Source organism: Antechinus flavipes, chromosome 1 (assembly GCF_016432865.1).
Source record: "Antechinus flavipes isolate AdamAnt ecotype Samford, QLD, Australia chromosome 1, AdamAnt_v2, whole genome shotgun sequence".
Classification (NCBI taxonomy): domain Eukaryota; kingdom Metazoa; phylum Chordata; class Mammalia; order Dasyuromorphia; family Dasyuridae; genus Antechinus; species Antechinus flavipes.
In genome coordinates this window covers 679745253-679760161 of record NC_067398.1, presented here as the reverse complement: position 1 = coordinate 679760161, position 14909 = coordinate 679745253, and the positions used below count along the sequence as shown (strand labels likewise).

Sequence of the window (14909 nt, the reverse complement as noted above, 5' to 3'; positions counted from 1 at the left end):
TAATATTAGTGACCAGTGACCCATACCACACATGTCCGAGGACTGGTACCTGCATTAATTAATGCCTTCACTTCCAATCTCTCCAATACACTCTTCTCTCTTTGACATTTCAGACTCATACTAAATACAAAGAATTCCTTGCCTTCAATTGAAGTCCCCAACCTCAACCAATCACAGGGTCCCAGAGAAATTCAAAACAGAGGACAGAGAAATAGCTGAGTTTATTTCACTGATATGAAGCTTCTGCCTTGTTTCCCGTGGACCTTCAATTTAGGTCTGACGGCCCTCTAAAGACCATCCCACACCATCCCCACCAGCTCCCATCCAGCTCCAGTAGAGAGGAATCTGGAACTGAAGCTCAAGTCCATCAAAGAAGGCAGAGAGATAGGACCAGTCCTGCCTTCAAGGTCCCACAAGCCCTGAGCATCCAGGGAAAAAGTGCAGAAAGGAACCTAGCTTTTCTGCAGAACATTCATCCCAAAACCTGGAGTTTTCAGTTCTGTGGTGAGGGAAGGGGATGCAAATGACAATGAATTTCAGGCATCTGAAGGGAAGGGGAAGTGTTCTTGCTGGAATAGGAGACACAGAGGGACAAGCCTCTCTGAGAAGAAGCAAGGGGCAGGGCCAGGATCTGGGAAGGTCTGAGAAAATCCAGAGAAAGGGAGATTATTCCTCAGGCACTGGTGGCATTCGCTGCTTGAGGAGCTTCTGAGACCCCTTCTGCCTTACTGGCCAGGCTATAATAGTACGTTCTGATGCGCTGTTCCACATCTGAGAAGCCTGGACGATCTTCCCACCTGTAGGCAGAAGGAAAAAGAACATTAAACCAGTTCCTTTTCCCTTTCCCATTTCCATCCCATAGACTTGCATGCAAGGGACAAAAAACAAATGTCATATCCCTCCGACAGCCATCTTGGCCCCAGAGAAAAGAATTAGAATCAACTGACAGTCTTTCAGAGAGGCCTCTTCTGGATTAAAGAAGGAAAACTTCCCAATAATAAAAAGTTGGAATGGACTGCCTCAGGAGATCCTAATGACTATTTAAGTGGAACTGGAGTTCTTCACTTGGAGTCCTTGGGCACGGTTTTGTTTAATATGTTGAGAATTGTTTTCCATTAGAACGGGTTTCCTTTGAAATTCTGTGTATTTTGTTTTTATGCATCTAACACAGCCCAATCAGGGATCCATAAACAGACTTCATCACATTGGGGGCCAAAGGGTCCCAGGACACAGAATTTAGTAGCAGCTACTGTACAACCACTTGTCGGTGCTCCCAATGCAGAGTGGTTTCACACTCCATGGAGACTGGATTAGAATATTTTGTTCATTTGCTGAGACAATTGGGGTTAAGTGACTTGCTCAGGGTCACACAGCTAGGAAGTGTTAAATGTCTGAAGTCACATTTGAACTCGGGTCCTCCTGACTTCAGAAATGGTGCTCTATCCACTGTACCAACTAGCTGCCTCTGTTAGAACATTTTTTAAGAGTCACAGATTAAGGGGTCAAAGGGTCATTCCAACTCCACTCCCTCCCCCCCTCAATTTATAGACAAAGAAACCAGATTGGCTGCCCAAGGTTACACAGCTAGGGACAGAATTGGGGACTCCAAATACAGCCTCCTATTCCACTATATGATGCTGCTCTCCTTCGAGGATTCTTTCCAATGCTGAAAGTGTATAATTATTTAAGTCCCTACCATCAATATACCCTTCTCTTTCCTTAGGTACCTCTGGCAAGACCTTGGGGAAAGCATTTTCTAAAGAATGAAGATGTCTTCATCATAATCATTATCATTAAAATAAGTCACTCATATTTCTGGTGGTACCCACAAATGGCCTGAGCCATCTTACAGATGCACATCATCTTACAGATAGGGAAACTGAGGCTTACAGAGTTAAGTGACTTGCCTGAGATCCTAGAGTTAGTAGATGACAGAGTCTGGGAATTATGTATGTAGAACCTAGAACCCTATGAATCTAGATTATAGAGGTTAGAGTTGGAAAGGACTTCTAGAACTAAGAGAGGAAAGAAATATATGGAGAAGTTATAAGGGATTTCCCCAATGATACAGCTAGGGAGCTGAACTAGGATTCTTTGACATAAGAGTAAGGACTCCTCCCACAAGACCACATTGCCTCTGAGCTTTGGTCTGCCAGCTCAGCTTCGAGAGATGTCAGAGTAGGGTCAAGGTTGGGATCCAGTGAAATAATTTATGCAATGAGCTTTGCAAACTTTAAAGCATGCTATGAGAGTTACAGTATTAATGATTATTAAATTGTCAGTTACTATGGCATGAGATATTGGATGTTGTAGTGATGAAGGTGGCAAGTTTTGAGGCTTCAGAGTTTTAGGTTGTAAGTGTGTTAGGCTATTTGGTGTTGGGTTGCTGGGTGTTGGAATGGGCTCTTGTTTCTCTCTATCTCAAGCCAGTGGAACCAAACTTGTCCCTCCTTATGCCAGCAGACCTTCCCAGACCCTGTCTAGGGGATCTTGAGGGGAATTTCCCAGAAGTGAAGCCCTACTTTCTCCTTCCTCATCCTCCAGAACTGACATCCAACTTTCCTACCAAAGCTCGTCTTTCCCTTTCCCCATCCTGGCTAGACAAGGAACGCTATCTCCCCTCCTCTGTGGCTCACAGGACCATTCCTCACTTCCTAATGGCAATGGATCACTCAAGGAGGAGATACCATGATACACAGTAAGGATTCCTAGGCTTTGTCACCACCCCTGTAGCTGCGCTCTTAAGACCCCTGAGCCTTTTCATCTGCCTTGTATCTGAACATTATGTCCTTAAAAGCTTCTTCTTCTATAGGCATCCTCATGATTTAACTCAATGCTTGCTTTAAGACTTAAATCGATGCTTGCTTTGCTCAAACACTTTATAAATGCTTTCATTTATAAATTTATATAAATTTATTTTTTTAATTTATAAAATGCTTTAAATTTATAAAAATGCTTTCATTCATTCATTCACCCATCAGAAATGTTTGGTTCCCCAAGAGACCCAACCTCACACCCCCAGGACATAGGTTCTGTCTTTCTTTTTTTTCTTTTCCTTTTTTTTGACAGTCAATCAGGGTGAGGTGACTTACCCAGAATCACACAGCTAGTAAGTGATTAAGTATCTGAGTTCAGCAGGTTTTTCTGACTCCAGGGCTGGCACTCTATCCACTGTGTCCCCTAGCTACTCCCTACACAGGTTGCCTTACTCCTCATTACTCTCCTCCCTATTGGTTATCAAAAATTTCTCATGCTTCTTGACCTTTCTGGACATCCTTTCTCCCTCAAATTTTCATAACATTGCCTTTATCTCTTCATCTCCATCTGATTGCTATTTCTCAGTCTCCTTTGCTAGATATTCCTTCAAGTCATGTCCACTTAATATTAATGTTCCCTAAAGCTCCATCCTGGGACCTCTTCTCTCCTCCCTTTCCATTATGATATTAATAAAAATTATCATGAATATAATGCTTTAAAGTTTGCAAAGTGCTTTATAAATATCATCTCATTTGATCCCCAAGACAACACTGAGAGGAAGTCCTGGACCTAAAATAGATCCTGTTAAATATAGGATCACACCGCTAATAAGTGTCTGAGGCAAGATTTGAATTTTAGTCTCCTTGATTCCATGTCCAGCTCTCTATCCACAGGGCCACCTAGCAAAAACTCCGTTCCTACCCTTGGAGCTAAATTGGTGACCTTATCAGCTCCCATGCACTCAGTTATCATTTCTATGCCGGAAATTCCCAGAGGGATAATATTTAGCCCTAACCTCTCTTCTGAGTTCCAGTCTTGTATTATCAACTACCTTTTGGGAATCCCAAATTGGGCATCTGAGACTCAACATGTCCAAAACAAAATCCATTATCTTTCTTCCTAAATTCTCCCCTCTCCCAGATGCCCTATTGTTCTCAAGAGTACCACCATCCTTCCCAGTCACCCAAGCTCACAAAACCCATGGCATTCTCAAATGTTGATGCACACTCACTGGACATACACAATCAATTGTCACAATTTGTCATTTCTTCCTTTATAATATTTTATATTTCCCAACCACTACTCTGCAGCAAGCCCTCAACTCCTTGTCTCAAGTTTCTATCCACTCCAATCCAACTTTGACTTAACTGCCCAAATGGTTTCCCTAAATTGAAGGTCGGGTCATGTCACCCCTTCTTCTTTTCCTCACATACTCAGTATCCTCCTGTAGCTCCCTATTACCTTCAGGATCAAATATAACATCCTTCTGAAAAGTCCTTCACAATCAAGCTCCCTCCTACCTTTCCAATGTTTTTTTCTGGATCTCCAGCACATAATAAGCAATTGATCAATTCTGGTTGACTGCTTATTGGTCAGAGAAGGATGGGAGGTTGGGCAGAAGCATCTAGGTGGGCACTCACTTGAATATCCAACAGTCTCTCATGAGCGTGTACATGTCTGGTGGGCACTCAGGAGGGCAGTCCATCCTATTCCCTTCTTCAATGAATTTGATGACTTCGGGGCCTTTCATTTTCTGTTCCAGGGCCAGAGGAAGCCAAAAAAGAAATAGGAAAAGGGGATTGCATGGAGATGAACAGAGACATCTTAGCTGTTCAGAGTCTGCTTCTTCCTCTCTCACTCCCATTAGCTCCCTCTTTATTTCCTCTGTCCTCCTCATCCCTATTTTCTACCCCAACCCACAATTCTCCTATGTCTCTATCCTGTGCTTCTCCTGACTATCCCCATCCCAACACTGCTGCTCCATTGGATCACAGATTCAGCATCATATAATTCTCAGCTTCTAAGGCTATGGGCCACAACCCCATATGGAGTCTCATAACTAAATATGGGGGTTGCAAAATAATAATTTATTATCAGAAAATGTTTGATTTGATACCTTTTACATATCTACATACCCAGGGGCACATAAAAATTTCTTAGGCAAAAGGGGATTGCCTTTTGGGGAAACCCTGACCTAATCCAACTCCTTCATTATACAGAGAAGTAAATTGAGGTATAGAGAGGGGAAGATGTTTAGGGTCATAGATTTAGAGTTGGAAAGGACCTCAATAGTCAACTGGTCTAACCCCCTCCCCATTTTATGGATGAGGAAACTGAGACCCAGGGAGATGAAGTGACATGGTCACATAGTTCCACTACACTACACTAGAATGGAGGTTCTCTAACTGCAAATTCAATGCTCTTAGAGCATTTTCCCTGGCCTTTAATTGCCCCAAACTTCTCTGACTGCCCCCTCTACTTCCTCTAAGGCTCTTGCCCTGACCCCACCTTATAGGGCTTCTGGCCATAGGTAAAAGCCTCCCACATGGTGACTCCGTAGCTCCATACATCACTTCGGCTGGAGAATTTCCGGTAGTTGATGCACTCTGGGGCGTACCATTTGAGCGGCCACTTCCCTGCTGAGCGAGCCTGGGACACAAGGGATGCTGTGATGCACTTCTTCCTTCTTCCTCCACTCTGGGGCTAGGGGACTGAGCCTCTGAATTTGTCCTTTTACCAACCCGTCTCCAGCTCAGGGGTTCTTTGGGATTCTATCAGGGACACTGGTGTGCCACAATACTCTAGCCTACCCAGAGGGCCCTCTGCACTGGATCTCCTATAAGGCACTTCCTTGCCCCCCACTTCTAGCTTTTTTCCATGTATCTCCCTCTAGTACCTACTCCCACCAACTCAGACTTCCTGTCCCTGACCCTCCCCACCCCAGGTCTCTTTCCCTGGGCCTCCCCCAAGTTTCTGCTCAGTTCTTATCCCCTCTGTGTCTTCCATAGCCCCTCCCTTCACTCCCCACCCTCTACCCCTGGAAAATCTCACAGTGTAGTAGCTATCATCAGCTGCCAGTGCCTTGGACAAACCAAAGTCACTGATCTTGGCATAGTGCTGGTTGACCAGTAGGACATTTCGGGCAGCCAGGTCACGGTGCACAAAATTTTTTTCTTCTAGGTATTTCATGCCCATGGACACCTGGTGTAGCAGCTCTACAACATTGCTCACAGGGACCTCCTCCCTACAGAATAAGAGTTGGGGGGAGGATGGAGAGACAGGCAAAGGCAGCAGCCCAGGACCACCCCCACCCCGCTTCCTCTCCTCCTCCCTGCATTTTGTTCTCCTGGACTTATACTTCTGAGCAGGAGCAGGATAGAGACACTCCAAATGTGAAGGTAGATGGATATATGGGGGACAGTATTGGGATTAAGAGATGGAGTAAAAATGGTGGCCATCTATAAAGACTAAGTCCAATAAGAAACTGTCCACAATGACGATGATGGACTCTGCTCCTCTTCAATGAACCATAACGTCTGACCTATCATTGAGCCACTCCCCAAAACTGTGTGGCCAATCAGAGAATTAGCTATATCGGGCCAGAGGTGGGTGAATAAAGGAGAGATGAAAGGTGAATAAGAGGAGGTTGGGTATACAATGCAAGTGGGACAGTGGGAGTGCCCCAGGTAGCAAGTGCATACACACAAGTGTGTGTGCACACATGCAAATGTGTGTATATGCCATAGCAAGTGTACACATGGGCATATCTGTCCAAACAAATGTAGATGTACACGAATATCAGTGTGAACATGCATTCTCATTCCTATTCTTTCAACTAATATTTACAAAACACCCTCTATACTCAAGGGAGAAATATATATACATATATGTGTGTGTATGCATGTATACATGCATATACATATATCATATGCATTTGTATGTATGTTGTGTATGTATTATGTATATGTGCGCATGCAATATATCATAAACATATACATGTATGTACACATACATATATGAGCACACGTGTGTCCATAAATATGTGTGTAAACATATATACACACATGTATTTGCATGTGTGCATTATGTGTGTATGCATATATAAACACAGACATACACATAGAAAAATATGTGCATGAGTATGAAAGGCAATGTTTTGGCCTTGATAGAATGCCTGGATTCAGATCCTTTCTAAGATCTATGTGACCCTGGGCAAGTCCTTCACTTCTCAAGGCCTCAGGTTCCCCACCTGTCAAATGGGAACAATTAAACTTGGCCCAGCTGCTCTTCAGGACCAGCTGGGAGAAAAGGATTCTGCTATGAAAAAGGGGAGTGACTTATTATGAGTATGGGAAGCAGAATGTACATCTGAGAGGGAGTGTTTGTATGCATGCTCACGAGTGTGTGTGTCTGTGCATCTATGCACGAACATCTATCCACTCAGCCCCCCTCTCCCCACTTACTTCTTGGCAGACAAGAACTTGTTCAGGGGCCCCGCAATGGCCATCTCCATGACCAGCATGAAGGCCTCAGCCTTGCACACACCGATGATTCGCACAATGTAGGGGTTGTCCAGCTGGTGCATGATCTGGGCCTCCTTCATCATCTCTTCCTTCTCTGCCTTTTCATTGGCGCTCTTAAGCACCTTGATGGCCACGTCAATCTGCTTCCTGTCCAGGACACACATGGGCGAAGGTTGCTGAGGCTGTTCTGGTCCTGTCACTTCCCTGACTTCCCATCCTTCCTATCTAAACTCCCCCCGTTCCAGGGTCCTCAGATAGAATAGATCCTAGTCATTATGCATAGAGGGAAAGTGAGACCCAGAAAATGGGGAGAGATCACATGAGGTCACGTGAATCAAGACTCCAAGTCTCTTGGCTCTCAAACACTCATCATGGATGCAGACTATCCAGCCTCCATCACTCAGCATAGTGTAACAGAAGGAGAGGAAGGCAGAAAAGAAAACAAGCATTTATTAAGCACCAGCTACGTACCAGGCAATGTGCTAAGTGCTTTACAAATATTATCTCATTTTATCTGTACAACAACCCTATCAGGTAGGTGCTGTTATTATCCCCATTTTAGAATTGAGGAAACTGAGGCAGAGAGTAATTAGGTGATCTACAGATAGTAAATGTCACAAATATCATCTCATTTTATTCTCACAACAACCCTATCAGGCGGCTGTTATTATTATCCCCATTTTAGAGTTGAGGAAACGGAGGCAGAAAGTGGTTAAGTGACCTGCCCAGAGTTTCACAGCTAGTATGTGTCCAAGGCCAAATTTGTACTTACAAAGAGAGCCTTCCTGACTCCAAGTAAAGCACATTGTACTGGCTCCTCTAAGGAGTGCCGGCTCTGGCCTAAGTGGATCTAGGTTCAAATCCTACTTTACTACTTACTGATAGTGTGACCTTGGAAAAGCCATTTGAGTTGGACCTCAGTTTCCTAACATACTGTCTGTCCCACGAGGGGAGGCTGGTCTACCAGAATGCCTCTGGAACTCCTCCGGCTCTTAGCCCACAACCCTAGGACCCAACACTCCTCTCCTGCCCGCTTCTTACTTCCTCATCTTATAGACTCCCTTGCGGACGCAGCCAAAATTTCCTGAGCCCAGCTCCACCTCATCGATAATCAGGTTCTCTCTTTTCAGAAAGAGTTTCTTTTCCTTGAGCTCCTCGGGGTCACTGTAGGGACTCTCATACACGCTGGTGTCCATGGGCAGGACCCGAGACTTCTCCCCTCGACTCTTGCTCAGACGAGCTGCCAACGCAAGAGAGGAAAGGGGAAGAGTGCTACTCAGTACCTGAGGCTTAGGAGATTGCTCCCCGCCCCCCACCCCCAGCCCAATGTTGCCTTGGTAAGTGTGGGTCTGGCATCAAGGTTTGAAATGTCACTGGGACACTCAGGGGTCCTGCCTCCCAACCGCTCTCTCAGGACACTTTAAGACCTCTGCCTGATCCTCCTGGCCTGACCAGGAGGATCTCCAAAGGTTCTAGGCCTGGTCTCTGTAAACTGGCTTTTATTGATATTTTCGTGAATTCTATTTCAACAGAAATAGTTTCCTTGGTGATTTTATGGAATTTTTATGTATTTAAAAACATGATTCTGCGAGATCCAGTGGTTTCCCCAGACAGGTGGCCTCAGGGTGCAGAATACCAAAAAATGAAAGAAACCTTGATCTAATTAAACCTGAACTTGAGCAGGAATTCCACACATACTCCCATCCACAACCTCCATCACAAGACTCTACTTGAAGACCTCCAGGGAAGAACTCACTATCTCCCATGGAAGCTATTCCACTTTGGGAATGATTGTTAGGATACCTTTCCTTCTATGGATCCTGATTCTGCAATTTTCTCCCCTACTCCATCTCCAACCCATGCCCATTGGAACAAATGGAGCCTCTCTCCCTGAGGGCAACCCTTCAACTTCTAGAAGACAGATCCCCAAAACTCTCCTTTAAAGAGCATACAGACAATATGGATTCTTTATTCTTCTGGCCCCAAGACTCACCTGGCTCAGGGGTATATCCATCAGAGTTGAGGGTGTCATTCCTTCTCTGGGGACCAGAGGTACATGGGATCGATCAACCACAAGTGACTTCCTAATGCCTCATGAGGAAAGGGGTACATCCCCCCAGCCTTTCTGGGGAGCTTGATCCCTGTAAATGACCTTCCCCCAGTCCCACCCCACCTACCCATCCCAACTCCATCTATGTCTTACTACAGGACCCAGGCCCTAGTCAGCTTAGGAACAGGGTCCTGGGAAGACAGACTGGGGCTCCCACTTCTATTCTTAGAATACCCCTCCCAATTCCTCCCAGGGACAAAACCCCTGCATCCCTAATCCCAGAGACCAGACTTACAGGCATAGAAGGATGGACAGGAAGCGTGGGAGCAGCAACCACTAGAAAGACAATTGAATTGGAGCAGAGGGCCAATGAGATACCTTGGAGAGACCTAAGATCTGTCCTGTTTCCTGTGATCTGGCCCTGAGAACCCATTATGGGTTCTCACTCTAACCGCACAGCTAAGCCCAGTTCTGAGCTCCCATCCCAGTCCTAGCTCGAATCCCAGCTCCAGCCCCATGTTCCCTTACCAGCAGCAGTAGAAGCATTGGCATTAGGACAAATCTCTTTCAGGCAGTAGATAAGCCCATCTGCCTTCAGCTTCAGATACTCCACCAGCTGGCAGGAAGAGAAGGAAAGGCATAAGGAGTAGAGGGAAGGGCCCATATCTCCATTGGAGTCCTGGTAGTGGGTGACAGGACCAGGCTCCCTTTTCAGGGTGTCTCAAAGGGAGGAAGAGTCCATGAATGGAGAGCAAATAATGGATAGAAATGGGAGTTAGGAGTCTGGGTGATTAGGTGGGAAGGGTCCAAAAGTGGAATGTGAACAGAGTCTGGGTTACTCACCTGCCATAAGGTGTCAAATTTTGTGCCCTCAGGAATACAGTACTTGCCAGACTTGTCCTGGTTAATGAGGTAGTGATAGACAGTCTTGCCATAGATGAGGGATAAAGCATAGCTGCCTTGCTCCTTCCTGGGCCTGAGCCTAAAGTGAGGGGTGGAAAAGGAAAATGAGAAGTCTCAGGGTCACTGGTGCCCAAAGCACAACATGCCCTGCCTGTGCCAGGATCGACGATGTAGGGCAGGAAGGTTTCCCAGAGGTCATCCCCACCACCATTTTATAATTGAGGAAAACTGAGGCTCAGCAAGGCTGTTTGCCCAATTTCACACAGAAAGAAAAATTAACCAAGTGAAAATTTGGTATTTCTCCCTGGAGGAGGTAAAAAGAGCTGTGGCCAGTGAGTATCTAGTGCCTCTGTGGGACTGTGAGCAATCCACCCAACCTACTGAGTCCTGATGGAAGCAGGCAGGGGGAGAGGATGGGAAGCCTGACAGCTTCACCTCCATTCTCTCAGAGAATCAAAGGATTGCACATAGGGGCCACACTGAGGTCATTTTCTCCATTTTGCTGAGGGAGAAACTGAGCACCAGAAAGATAAGGTAGCTTGCCAAAGATACATAGGAAATAAGCATCAGTCAGGATTTGAACCCTATTCTTCTTATTTCGGTACGACTTCCAGTCTCCAGAGTATCTCACTCACAGGCAAATCCTGCCACAGGAAAATAATACTCCCAGGCAAATAAACATAGGTCAATATGTTTCCCCTTCTCTCAGTAGAAGCAAACATCCAAATGTGCTCATGGGCCAATTGGTACTTACACATTCTATCCAAGAAAGCTATTCGCTCCTGATCACAAGTAGTCACAAACACATTCTCCCAAATAAATACATACAAACACATTCACAAACAGTCAATCACACCTGACTATCTCATGGTCACTAACCACACACAAGGATCATATGTAAATAGCTCCCTTCAAAACATACAACCTTGCCAGAAGGACTAGAATTTAAGAACGTCCTAAAGGACCAAGCCAGGTCAATTGTTGCTGTGCAGTTTTTAATATGAAAAATGATATTTTAAAGTAAAATTGTAACAAAATTTTTGCCACAATTGGTACAAGTAAGGTCCCTCTAGTGTTGAATTGGTTGTATAAAAGGACTTTAACATAAAGTTTAGGATTGTTACTGAAAGCTATATCAAAGGTTTTGATTCTACTGAAGTTTTTGCTAATTACTACTAAGGGGTCAGGAATGGAGGAGCAATGAAGCAAAAAAGGCTGGTACCTTTTCTTCCCATGGAAAACCCTGAGATAAGCCTGTGGCAAAGGCTTAATGTAGAGCTATTTTTAAACACTTTTAATAAGCATAAACATCATCCAACATTTTTAATCAATTAAATAATAACTTTTCAATTCTCCCTTAAAGAAAAGAAGAGGAATCCTTTCAGACAGCCTTAAAGATGGGAGCTTCATTCTGAACTTTGTGGCTTAAAATGGGCATCCAATAGTACCTTTAGCATTTACCACATAGCATTTACTACATAGGTGATTAATAAATGCTTATTGATTGACAGTTATAGATACATCTCAGTTTTAACTTCCAAAATATGTGCTCAATAGTGTCCAGGACACCAGAATTCTTTTCACATTCAAGCCAGAAAGCCAACCAGGTTTTTTAATGTGGTTTCAGTTTCAGTTGAGTGTGTACTTAAACAGACCATATTATGAAAACACTAATGTGTGTCACCTATTAGCAACCATTCACACACACACACACACACACACACACACATACCGTACACACACTGCCACCCCCTGCCCCACTTACAAAAACTTGCCATCATGCTGGGAGCCTGAGTAGAGTTTACGCTCTGCTTCCTCTCTGGAGATGGAGCTGTGGTACCAGGGCATCCTCTCATGGGCTGTGGTGGCAATGAGCTTCTCTACCTGGGGGGCCTGGCTGATAATGGCCTGCTCAAGGGCATCACCCTGGGGAGGGATAGGGTCAGGGTGTCCCATGAGGAAGAATAACAGCCTTCATTTCTCCAGGGCTTTAAGGTTCACAAAGGAACCCTGTGAGGTAAATAGTGCAAGGAAAAGAGGATAAAAAGACTGAAGCACTGAGAGCTAACTTCCTCAGGGGCACCCAATCTTCCACTCTACCTGGACCCTCCCGATCAATCTTCTGAGAGACCCCTAAGCATCCCCTGCCTGGGACACACCTCTAGTTTCCAGGTCTGGCGCACATAGTCTCGAACCATGGTCTCTCGAAGACTGTCAAAGACTCCTGGTTGGGGCTCCATACCACTGGGCCGGTTGCAAGGCTTACGCAGGGGACAGGGGAGGCCATCAGCATCTTTAGAGTAGAACTCGCAGAGCTCGGCTGGACCACAATGAGGCTTGCCTCCAGCAATGGCATAGGTGCCATTCAGCTGACGCTCGATGGGGTAATGGTGGAACTGCAGGTCATATACCAGTGAGAGAACATAGCCCCCAAGGCTACGGAGGCACTGGCGCAGCAGGAAGAGCCCATCTGCCATACCTGCCAGCTTCAGGTGTTCCTCTGCTTCCGCTCTCGAGATGCTCCCATAGAAGAAGGGCAGGTGAGCAGCTGCGTCTGGCATTGTGGACTCCCGGAGAGTACAACCTGGCATTGGGGTAGTCCAAGTAAGTTTTGTCAGCCTCTGCACCCATCCTGTCCTTGCCCAATATCCCAGGGAGTTCTACCCTTAGCTCCTTTTTTTCCCTCTTACCTAGTTACTCGAATACCCAGCCCCCATGCTGGCCCAGCCTTCTCCACTCTCAGAATTTCAGAGCTGAAAGAGAAAGACCTCAGAGGCTATAAAGTCCCACTCACACCTGACCAGCATCTCCTCTCCAACATCTGCAAGATGTCAGAGATCCTTCTGGCCCAGAGAGATAACTTCTTAGGGAAAAAAAGCCTGTGCTTGCCTCCCAAGGTAGTCCTTATATTTTTACATTTAGGCTTTGATTCTATTATACTTTTAGATTTAGTATAAATATAAATTATTTATACTAAATAATTTAGATTATTATTATTCTTATTTTTACACTGAGTTGAAATATGATTCCTTCCACCTTCCTTCCATTGCTTTTGATTCTGCCTTCTAGGGCTAAACATATCCAGTCTAATTGTTCCTCCACAAGACAGCACTTCAAATGCTTGAAGAAAGCTATCAAACATCTCCCTTGATTTCCCTCAGTCCTTCTTTTCTGTAGACTAAATTTTTCCAACTAATCCTTTCATGCAAAAAAAAAAACTTTTCTCCCTAAAATATTCCTCCCAGACTTAAATACAATTTTCCAAATGTGGTAGGGCAATGTGCTATATACACTGAGCTCTCTTTCACAGTTTACACTCAATGTTTTATAATCATTTTTACATCTTCCATAATACTGTGAAAAGATAGCCAGCAGAGTGGGGAGATTAGTTAATCCATTTTACAGAGAAAGAAATTGAGGGCATAAATGGAGCTGAATAGCCTAATGTTACATTATAAGTGAGTGGCAAAGAGGGGAATCAGCCACAGCTATACAAATCAGCACCCACGGGTGTCTCCATTACACCTGAGTTGTTTCCTTGAAGCCCCCATGGAGGCACATAGCTAGAGCTCAATAAAGGCTTTTTGAAGGATTTGATTGATGATGGCAGCAATGAGGAAAGAGGAGGGGGGAAAGATGAAAGAGGAATGAGAGGAGGAGCTTAAGGGGAGGAAGCTGGGGGAGGCAGGAAGGAGAAAAGATGCGGTGGGAGGAAGGGGAGGAAGGAGGCCGGAAGAGGAGGGAGGAGTTGAGGAGTGGAGAACAGGAGAGGGGGCCCACAACCCTAGCAAAACTGGTGGCCGGATACTGTGGCAGGAAATTGTCAGCAGTGTTTGTCAAGCCCCTTACCCAGGAGGCGCCTGGGGCCTCCAATCGGGCCAGGCCGAAGGGACTGGAGTGGAGTTGGAATCAGATGGAGAGAGAGGGAGGAGTGCCCTGAAGCCAGGGGGAAAAAAGATGGAGAAGAGGAGGAGGGTGATGGGGAAGGAGAAAAGAATACAAGAGAGTGGAGAAGGAGATTGTTGGGAAGAGATGGGAAGAGAGAACAGAAACAAAGGAAGGGGGAAAAGTGGAGAGAGAAAAGGAGCAAAAGAAAAGGAAAAAGCAGAGGAAAAGAGAAAGAAGATGAATTGAGGAAAAGGAGGGATCAGGGCCACAGAATGCAGATCAGAGTGGGAAAAGTTAGAGGGACCAAAAGGGACAGTTAGGGTTAGGATTAGAGTCAGGAGTCGGGAGTTGGGAGGTTTGCATTTAGGTTTAAGATTATTAGCCTGAGCATGAAGAAGGAGCTGGACAGAGACAAGGGGATCTCTAATCCCGATCCTGATGGCCCCCAATGTGTTTGTGCCTGTAGCCATGAGAAAACTAATTGATCCCTGAGGTTTTTTCCAGCTTCCCATTTTTGGAGAGGATTAAAAAAGGTAGAGGAAAAAATTCCAGCCTATTTCCTCTGCATTCAATACTCCACATTGAAGACCTTGCCTTACCCTTATTTCTCCTATTCTTCATTTGTCACTTTAAACAGTCAGCACTTATTAAGCATTTTCTACTTGCCAGATACTCTGTCCGTTGTGTTTATTCCAAACTCTGGGCTTTGACTCCTGCCTACACCCACTTCACTGATCTGCACCCATTGCATTGACCATCTCTCTAATCCAGCTCCCAGCTTACCATTT

The 14909-nt window shown here is 45.2% G+C and overlaps 1 protein-coding gene across 3 annotated transcripts in view; it reads right to left on the bottom strand.

Annotated features, from left to right (window-relative positions):
* Positions 1-202: 202 nt before the first annotated feature.
* Positions 203-14909, bottom strand: part of LOC127545311 (tyrosine-protein kinase ZAP-70) — a 42052-nt gene continuing 27345 nt past the window's right edge. For 2 of the 3 annotated variants that reach the window (XM_051972491.1, XM_051972492.1), the window contains exons 3-14: positions 12393-12817; positions 11999-12159; positions 10174-10312; positions 9859-9946; positions 9626-9666; positions 9274-9319; positions 8322-8520; positions 7221-7427; positions 5809-6001; positions 5266-5406; positions 4398-4510; positions 203-797 (exon numbers count right to left, since the gene is read on the bottom strand). In XM_051972491.1, the coding sequence (XP_051828451.1) occupies positions 674-797; positions 4398-4510; positions 5266-5406; positions 5809-6001; positions 7221-7427; positions 8322-8520; positions 9274-9319; positions 9626-9666; positions 9859-9946; positions 10174-10312; positions 11999-12159; positions 12393-12794 (1854 nt within the window). In that variant the 5' untranslated portion in view covers positions 12795-12817 and the 3' untranslated portion in view covers positions 203-673. Of the gene's footprint in view, positions 798-4397; positions 4511-5265; positions 5407-5808; positions 6002-7220; positions 7428-8321; positions 8521-9273; positions 9320-9625; positions 9667-9858; positions 9947-10173; positions 10313-11998; positions 12160-12392; positions 12818-12923; positions 12987-14909 lie in introns of all 3 variants that reach the window. The other variant, XM_051972493.1, reaches the window with a different exon arrangement.